Source organism: Alexandromys fortis, unplaced genomic scaffold (assembly GCF_014885135.2).
Source record: "Alexandromys fortis isolate MF-2015 unplaced genomic scaffold, M_Fortis_MF-2015_v1.1 scaffold_122, whole genome shotgun sequence".
Classification (NCBI taxonomy): Eukaryota; Metazoa; Chordata; class Mammalia; order Rodentia; family Cricetidae; genus Alexandromys; species Alexandromys fortis.
This window is the reverse complement of record NW_026068004.1, coordinates 5,168,828-5,177,831: the sequence shown is the minus strand read 5'-3', so window position 1 is coordinate 5,177,831 and position 9,004 is coordinate 5,168,828. Positions and strand designations below refer to the sequence as shown.

At 54.8% G+C, this 9,004-nt stretch overlaps 2 protein-coding genes across 7 annotated transcripts in view; both read right to left on the bottom strand.

The window, feature by feature from the left end:
- Artn (artemin) lies at positions 1–4,389 on the bottom strand. Of its 3 annotated transcripts, none has more exons than XM_050161343.1 (4): positions 4,008–4,389; positions 2,281–2,407; positions 1,814–1,956; positions 1–1,727 (listed from the first exon to the last, which is right to left on the bottom strand). In XM_050161343.1, exons 2-4 carry the CDS (start codon positions 2,338–2,340, stop codon positions 1,334–1,336), a joined length of 597 nt encoding a protein of 198 aa, XP_050017300.1. In that variant the 5' UTR covers positions 2,341–2,407; positions 4,008–4,389; the 3' UTR covers positions 1–1,333. The 3 variants fall into 3 exon arrangements, with proteins under 3 accessions (XP_050017300.1, XP_050017298.1, XP_050017299.1); XM_050161341.1 differs by having other exon boundaries at positions 1,818–1,956; XM_050161342.1 differs by lacking the exon at positions 4,008–4,389 and having other exon boundaries at positions 1,818–1,956; positions 2,281–3,998.
- Positions 4,390–6,711: 2,322 nt separating this feature from the next.
- The window catches only part of St3gal3 (ST3 beta-galactoside alpha-2,3-sialyltransferase 3), a 212,641-nt gene continuing 210,348 nt past the window's right edge, over positions 6,712–9,004 (bottom strand). For all 4 annotated transcript variants that reach the window (XM_050161335.1, XM_050161338.1, XM_050161337.1 and 1 more), the window contains one exon: positions 6,712–7,676. In XM_050161335.1, coding sequence (XP_050017292.1) covers positions 7,587–7,676 — 90 coding nt within the window. In that variant the 3' untranslated portion in view covers positions 6,712–7,586. The remainder of the gene's footprint in view (positions 7,677–9,004) is intronic.

Sequence of the window (9,004 nt, the reverse complement as noted above, 5' to 3'; positions counted from 1 at the left end):
CTCTCTCTCTCTCTCTCTCTCTCTCTCTCTTTCCTTTTAAGACAGACTGTCATGTAGCCCAGGCTAGCCTGGAACTCAATATGTAGCCGAGGATGCTCTTGACTGTTTGATCCTTGAGCGCTGGTATTACAGGTGTGTACCACTACTTCCTGCTTATGTGGTGCTGGACACCAAACCAAGGGCTTCAAGCACACGAGGCAGGCACTCTGCCACCTGAAGTACATCTGCAGCCTGGCTTCTGCATCCTTAGTGTCTGCCTAGTAGCTGACCTCTCATTGCTGATGTTTATTGGGCGAATAAATGAATACGCTTGTTCGTCACCCCAAATTCACGCTCTGCTGAGACCCTCAGGGCTTTCCTGCCTTTCTATCTTCAGGAGGCTCTGTGCTTCCCTCCCAGGAACAAGCACCCTGGTTCCCCTCTCCCATCCTTAGCTCTTCAGATGTTCTCTCGCCCTGGGCTCCTTCAGGGCTTGACTATCTGTCAGTAGAAGCAGCGTGTGTGCCTGTCGGGGAGCCTTTGAGACAGGTCCTTGCATGGTAAGACACCGACATTGATGGAGTGGGACAAAGCCTCAACCGTCACAAGGCAGCCTTTCTCCACAAAGGCTAAATAGTTTATTTTCCCACAGGTAACCCAGGCCCCAAGTGCTGAGGACTGCGCATCTTCGTCACCCAGCTGTGCCTCCCATCTCAGAGCCACCCGATGGGGAAAGCAGTGGGTGATCCAGGTCAACACTGTGATGGCCGAGTCAGTGTGAACTATGGAAGTGGAGAGGCGGGGGCAACATCTTCATCCAGCCTCTTCTACCCATCCCCCGTGTCCAGGAAAAGATCTGACAAACCAGCAAAGTAAATAAATAATTTAGAAACAATAAATAGGGCTTCGGCTTCCACAAGTGAACACATGGCTGGCTTCATTCAGCACAGGCTCTTCCAGCAACGCGACTACAATGTATCTCCTCAAAATTCATCCCCCAGGACTTGGGGCCATTTCTGAATTCTCCCAGAGGAGTTCTCCTTAGCTGAGGTTTCTGGTGTCTGTAGAGCTGGGATCCATGAGCACCTTGGAGCTGTTGGTCAGTGGTTAGTTAGGTCATCTCTTCTGGCTCGATGTATGTCACTCACGGGCCTGGGGCCTGAGCTCTACAGCCTCCTTTTCCGACTGAGGTTCCTGGCTAGCGAGGCCGAGTGGGGCTGTTCCAGGCAGGGCGACACAAGGGTTCAGTGTGCAAAGGCTTGGAGAGCATCCTCAGCCCAGACAGCCGCAGGCAGTGGCCGAGAGATGGTCCACGGTCCTCCAGGTGCTGTTCACGTCCATGAAGGAGACAGCCTCATAGCGAGTGGGCCGGCAACAGGGCTGGCTGATTGGCCGGGACCCAGGGGGCGACCGCAGGGCCCCGGCGCCCAGTAAGCTGGCCAGGCTGAGGTCGTGCGGGGAGCGTGCTCGGCGGCACGAGCCGCTGCAGAAGCGGAAACGTACCAGCTCGTCGGAACTGTGGCCCAGGCCGAGCGCGCTCACCGGCACCAGCTGCGAGCGCAGGCGGCAGCCGCGCGTATCCGTGGCCCGCGCGCGGCTGCTCCGGGTCTCTGCACGTGCGGCGCGTACCCCGCGGAGCGCAGCGGGAGGAGATTGGAGCGCGGGACCTGGCGGCGGGGGTGCGGGCTGGGGAGACTGTGGCGGTGGTGGCAGGGTTCTTTCGCTGCACAAATGCGCAGTGCGTCCCCCTGGAATGAGACTGAGTCACTTTCGGGGGTAGGGGGGGAGGGTCTAGGTCTAGCGTCGCCCCTGTCCCACCCTGTCGCGCTCTCACCTACCAGGCAGGTGGCCGGTGGGGGGCGCCAGGACCGGCGAGGGACCATCGCGAGCGGAGGGGCTGAGGGACATGGGGTCCAGGGAGGCCTCTGTGACGCTGCTCAGTAGGGCAAGAACAGCTAGGGTTGGCCACAAAGCTTGCTGCACAGAGAAAAGAAGAAACTCAGGGAACTCTGGAGGGCTGTCTTGTCTGTAGCCCAGATCAAAGACCGCCCCAGTTGGGTTCCTATCTGGACTGCTGAGTGTAAGGAAGGGCTTAAGTTTAATAGGCATTTGGCTGCTTCTGGGAGCCCAGGGGAGGAATCACCTGAGGGCACTAACCATCCAGAGAAATCCTGTTCCTTTCCTCCTATGGCTGGCTCCTCCCTCTTGATATTTTCCCTTTAACAACTGACCCCCTGCCCAGCTATATTCTACTCTTTTTCCCAATTAAAGTCAGCTGGGAAATGCCAGGGAGTGGCTCACCTGCCACCTAGGCTGGAGGCAGCGGGGCAATGCAGTAGAGTCTCCAAGTCCCAGTTCCATCTCTGTCAACACCAGGAGCTCCCATCAGCCTTCGTGGTCCTGTTTCCCCACCTTCTTTTTGAGACAGCTGCAAGTTGAAGGAGGGGTTAGTTATCTTTTGGGGTATTAGTTCAGTATCCACTTCAGTATCTCAAAGCTACCCCGAAGCTTAGGTAACTAGAGGCAGCCCAGAAGCAGTAGTGGCACAGAGATGCGGAGATGTGATTGGTGCTTTGCAGGATTTGCTTCTTCACGGTTCCACAAGTTCCATGGCTCCCTTTTCCAGATTGGCAAACGAGGCTCGGCTGAGCTCAGAGATTGTCTAAGGGGAAACCCTTCTGTGCTGTACTTCAGGGCGGAAGGTACCAGAGTGGCTGGAGAAAGCAGTAACTGGACACCCTTAGCTCTGCACTCAGCATTCTCCGCAAACACCCGGGGAGGAAGCAGAGCTCTGGAGAATTAGAGTGCCAACCGGTTGGTCACTCTGTGTTGTCTGTTGACTGGGAGCCAAGGCCTCCTGCAATCTCTGTTCTGGACCCAGAGTCACCTGAGTTCTCTCTTAGACCCACAGATGTCCCCCCCAAGAGCCTGCTTGTTATCTGGGGGGAGTGATGGGCCTTCTGAAAACAGTGCCTGGACCATGGTTTCCTGTGGCCACCAGGGGGCAGAGTTTGCCAAGCCTGCGGACTAAAGGGGCAAGGGGAGGGGGGCTTTTCCACATCCTCTGCATGTTCAGTTCTGAGCCATTCCCAGGAGGACCAGCCAGCCCTCCACATCAGCCTGGTCTCAGAGGACTGGACCACTCTGAGAGCTAGCCATCTGGGCCATCAGCCTTCTGTGCATGGCTTCTTAGCCTTGCTCCTACGAGTATCCCCCATGAACTATATCCTTCCTGACCCTAGCCGGCTTTACTGAACAGCACGTCTTTGTGAGCCAACCCCCTGGGGCCCCAGGACCTTTATGAGTCCTCATTAGCTAGTCTCCTCACGGGTCCCAGATGTTATCTCCCATCCTTCTGCTAGCACACAGAATAATACATGGGGCCGACCACACGACACATACCTTCCAGGCCTTTATCCAGGAAGTGGTCCTCCAGGACTAGTTGTGTACCTGTTGGCTAACTAGACTCAGATCCCTAGAGACCAGGCTAGTGACTATTTTCCCAGATGGAGGGAAAGTCAGACAAGGCAGCCTTAGGGGTATCTGCGCTAGAGGGAGCCCAGGAGCAAGTCCCTCGAGGGTAGCTCAGACCAGTCTCCTTCCTTACCGGTAATCTGGGATTATTTGGTCCTCCAGCCCTTGCCAACCCTATCCACTAGCCCTATACTCACCAAGGGGGTCCTTCTAGGTACCTTTCCTGGGACCAGTGCTGGGCTTTCCCTCGAAGCTCAAATAGATCATGCCCAGAGTTGTGCACCTGGCAGCGCCTCTTTTAGCCAAAAGTGGGGCTTTGGCAGCCGGTCTGTGCCCTGTGGCGGCAGCGGGAGCCTCATATTACAGCCAGCCAGGAGGGCTAACACAGTCCAACAGAATAGCGACAAGAGGGACTGGAGGGACTGGGAGGGGCAGAGAGCGGCGCTGAGAGCCCAGAAGAGAGAGGCTGAGAGAAAGGGGGAGGAAGAAGACCTTTCTGGCCCCTTTTCTGCCCTAGGAGCGTTCTCAGGGGATGGGCAAGAAGGTTGGCTTACCTCGGATGCAGTGCTCCGAGACCCAGTCGAAGCGAAGGCTGTGGCCCGAGGGACTTGTTGCTGGCAGAGCCCGCGGGCCGCATCTGGGGGCCGAGCCCAACTCCATCCCTCAGCAGCCTCCTGCCCGCCGCCGTCCGGTGTCAAATTCCAGCCCCAGCGTCACCAGATCCCGGGGTGGGGCCCCGAGCGCCCCCGCCCCGCCCCACCTTTCAGGGCTCACCTGGCCACTCCACCCTTCGGATCCGGTTCCCACTAGCTGGGCTAGGTCCCCTTAGGTGGGGGCTAGATATTGGGAGAATACCCCAGGAGGCAGAGTAGAGATCGCGGGCGGCAGCGAGGAGCTGAAACTGGGAATTCGAAGTTGGTAGACACGCAAAGTAGGGAACTGGGAGGCCTGGCCGAGGGCGGAAGAGAGACAGAGAGAGAGAGAGAGAGAGAGAGAGAGAGAGAGAGAGAGAGAGAGAGAGAGAGAGAGAGAGAGAGAGAGAGAGAGAGAGAGAGANCAAAGTAGGGAACTGGGAGGCCTGGCCGAGGGCGGTAGAGAGGCAGAGAGAGGGAGAGAGAGAGAGAGAGAGAGAGAGAGAGAGAGAGAGAGAGAGAGAGAGAGAGAGAGAGAGAGAGAGAGAGAGGCAGGCGAAGGAGGGGCAGCCTGGAGGAGCGTTTCAGCTTGGGTCGTGCAGCCACAGGGGTGCTGGCTAGCTACCCTGCAGTGTCAACTGGTGGCTCCGGGACCTTCAGAAGCTTCAGCCGCCTCGGAGTGGCAGGGCTCTGCATTGGGCTCCCACCGTCCAGCGATAGTCTGTTTCACTGCTCAGTTTCAGGGTCTCGGAGCTCAAAAGAACTCATGCACACTGTCTTAATGAAGGCAATGATTGGGTGTGTGTGGGGGGCAGGAGTGAAGAATCGGAGGGTGACAGTATTGAACTGGGTTTTGAGGTGTGATAAGGCAATTTGACAGGTGTCTGCGGACTGTTTGATGGCTATGATTGGAAAGGTCTTACTAACTAGCTTGGAGCTCATTGCGAAGATGCTGGGGACGAAGGACCTGGTCTGAGTGTGGTCACTTTCACTGAATGACTGCACCGGGGAGAGTGTGGTGGTTTTGAGACAAGGAAGACAGAAGAAGGGGTACAGGCTGCTGGGGACAAAAAGATGAATCCTGAGCAGGTTGTGGGGAACTAGGGGCTGCAGGGACCCAATCTCCAACCCCACTTTTGCCCGCCTGATTGTACAAAGTGAGGTGGTCAAACCGACGAAGGTGGACCTTTAGCTTTGGCCTGGGTGACCACAGAATGGACGCTAGGAGCCTACGCTCCCTGGGGGAGGGTCAGGTGTGTGTGTGGAGGGGTGGGTATGAATTCAGTGTTGGGCATGTTGAACTAGAAGGGTCTGTGGACTCTCCTGCTGGAAAAGCCCTGACAGTAGCTGAATTTGTAGCCAGGAGCTAAGTGAAGGCAGTTGGGCTAGCAGAGGCAATTTGGTATTTGTTGACTAATACATGCATACCTGGATACTGGGAGTAAGGAGGAGTACCAGGGAATGTGGATGGACTAGATGTACCCTGGCTATGCATGTATCAGCATCCCTGTAGGACCTTTAACAGCAACCTACTACATCGGGCCCCATCCCAGATCAGATCCGAATCCTGAGGTGGGCAGGTGCAAATTTCCAGGTTTCCTTTACCTGTGACTCTGGTACACAGCCAGGGTTCATAACCACAGGTTTTGAGAGAGCGGTTTTGTGCAGAGCTTGAGGCTGAAGTCCAACTGCAGGGACAGCCCTGCTACTACTGCCCAGGAGGCCTTTCCCCAGGCTCCACAGGATCACATGGGAGAGAAGATGAACAGCGTGCTCTTTTCTCCTGTATCTGGCCGCTGAATTGGTCTTTTCAGCCAGGACTACTACAGACGGGCATGTAGCTAAGGCTCCATGTGGGAGCATTATGGTCCTTGGGACCGGCAGGTCTCTCTGTAGTGAGGCTTATGGTGGGAGGGCCAAGGCATGCCTGGGCCCTGGGATTGGTGGAGGTAGGAGAGGTAAGGGGACAGCTGTCCCACTTCCTGCCACAGTGGCCAGTGTCTGGTAGGAAGCTACCACCAGAGTTGCAGGTCAGGGGTGTATGTCTAAGCATTCTCATACCTGCTTGGGGTCGCTTCAAGATGGGTCAGACTCCAGAGTTCTAAGGGGGTGAAATGGGAAATGGATGTCCCTTTTAAAGTTTGCAGAGGTGCCTAGGGATGGACTGGGGGCTTTTCTGCTTTCTGTTGAGAAGATGGGGAGTGCTAATATGGAGTGGGCCACATCCATTTCAAAGTGGAGCCATGGCAGCAGCGGAGGTCTGTGGGCCTCTCTGTACCCTATGGACCTCTTCTGCTGGTCTTTATTTACTTTATATATGTGTTTGAGTGTATGCATACCACAGGAACCTCGGAGGTCAGAAGAGGGTGTTAGATCCCCTGGGAATGGAGTTATGGGTGATTGTGAATGCTGGGATGTGGGTGCTGGGAACTGAACCTAGGTCCTCTGCAAGAGCCAGAAGCACTCTTAACCATTGAACTGGAGGCCTCAAAGGTCCCTCACCTGAGTGGAAAGGGAAAGGGACCCAGGAGTCTGTGGGTTAGAGAGAAGACCCTTGAATTCAGTTCTGTGGTTAAGGCCTATGTTTCTGTTTCTTCCAGCAAAGTCAGAGAAAACAACAGGAGGCTAGATTCAGGGGATAGCTTTATTGCTTCCATGAGGGCTGCCTGGGAGGACTGCCTGGGTAAGGTCCTTGAGCCTCACTCCCCTCCGGTCCTGGGTAGGACCCATGGAGTCTCATCAAGAAACCCAGCCCATTTGACAGTTGGCCAGTCCAGGAAGGAATATGCTCCCACGGACCAGAGACAGCTAGGGAGAGATACTATTCCTCTCAGGCTGGGCCTTGCCTCCTGAGTTCTCTCTGCTCTTGTCCAAGAGCTGTCCTGTTGGCTTTAAAGGGATGGCTCTGGGGTTCCCCTGTAGGACACTGGGGGGGGCTGGTGAGAGGGAGTACTCCACCTTCTCCCCAAGGAAGGCCAAAGCGTGTCATGAGCTGGAGATGGCTAACGAAAGATGCTACCCACCTCCCTGTGGCCCTGAAGCATGGTCTGACACTTCCATCCTTCAGGGAGTTCACCAGGACCACTGGCTGGTGGGCCCTCTAGTGGACCTCTTTCTGCACAGCAAGTGGACCAAAGGTGACATCTTATTTAAAAATAAATTATCCCTCCCCTCCCTGCACCCAAATTGACGAAATGATAATACACCAAACACTGATTGGAGAAATGATTCTGGCAGCGCTCTCGCTACCAAATGTCCCACCTCCTGCATGCTGGGCCTGCTGGCCACAGCCAGGGGCCTCCTGGCCCTCTGGCTTCACGGACCCAGGCTGCGAGGCAGAGTGCTGGTCTCTGAAGCTGGCCTGCAGCAGGCACAGCTCTGGTTGCCTTGCCAAGGCCTCACTGGCCCTTGGGCCTCTTGGCACTGTCCTTCTCTGGGTCAGAAGACTGGTGGCAGCTGCTCTTCCTAGTGTGAGCCTCTGTGGCCCAGGTTTGGGCCCGCTCAGATGCCGCTGGTTAAGTCAGTGATGACGCGGGCTTTCACGAGCTTCCGGAGAAACTCTTTCTCTCGCTGGATGTTGTGTGTCCAGGACTAGAGGGAGAGAGATGGAGAAGTTATGAAGTGGGCAGCAAGACACAGCCTTGCTTAACCCTGGACTGGTGCCCTCTTCCAGTCACCAACCTCTGAGACCCTGTGACTGGGAATATACAGGCACACATTTGTCCTGGCTTCCTCCAAGACCACAATAACCCGATAATGAATGCTACAACTCTTCCCCTAACAAGCAAGCCTGGCAGCCCATCGTCACCCCAGAGGAACTCTGTCCTGGCTTCTTCCAAGTCTCGAGTAGTCTTGGCTTCCCAGTCCCCTCAGTGCTCAGAATCGCATTCCTCCAGACAGCAGCCCACAGCTCCTTGGCAGCACCCAGGTTCTAGACACCCCCGAGGGCAAGGAGGTGAGTCACTGGACCGCACAGCAAGGGGCTTGGGCTGCTTCTCTGATGCAATCCATTCTCCAGGCCTTAGGCAGCTAATGAAAGCCTTCCTTCCTTGCACAGGAACCAGGGAGCCTGAGGAGCATGCCTCATCTTTCTTTTAAAAATGTTATCCTTGTCTAACCTAAATATTAAAATTGTATTTATGATTGGTGTTGGTGGCACACACATTTAAGCACTTAGGAGGCAGAGGCGGGAGGATCTCTGAGTTTGAGGTCAGCCTGGTCTACAGAGCAAGTTCCAGGACAGCCAGGGCTACACAGAAGAATCCCGTCAAGAAAAAAAAGTTCTTTTAATGTATTGTTTACTCTATGTGTGTGCATGCGTATATGATGTGTGTGCCTTTGAGTGTGATCCTGGTCATACCAAGGTGTGTTATTGTTGTTTGTTTTCTTGTTTTGTTTTTTTTTTTTTTTTTGAGACAGGATTTCTCTGTGTAGCTTTGGAGTCTGCCTTAGAACTCACTCTGTAGACCAGGCTGGCCTCGAACTCACAGAGATCCACCTGTCTCTGCCTCCTGAGTGCTGGGATTAAAGGTGTGCGCCACCACCACCTGGCTTTTTTGTTGTTGTCCAAAGTGTGTAAGAGAAGGTCAAATGATGACATCTGGCAGTGGGTTTCCTTCTACTGTGAATTCCAGGGTTTGAACTCAGGTCGTACGGTTAGTGCTTTTGCCCACTGAGCCATCTTTCCTGGACTGGATTTTTGAGACTGAGTCTCACTTAGCAGCTTGGGTTGGTCTGAAACTCAGTATGTAGCCTAGGCTGTTCTCAAACTCATGATCTTTGTACTCCAGCTCCCCATGTGCTGGATTACAGGTGCAAACCACTATACCATTTGCTTTACTGTCCGAAGCAATATCTCACTATATAACTCAAGCTGGCCTTGAGCCCTTTACCTTTTTGCCCCCACCTCCCAAGGCCAT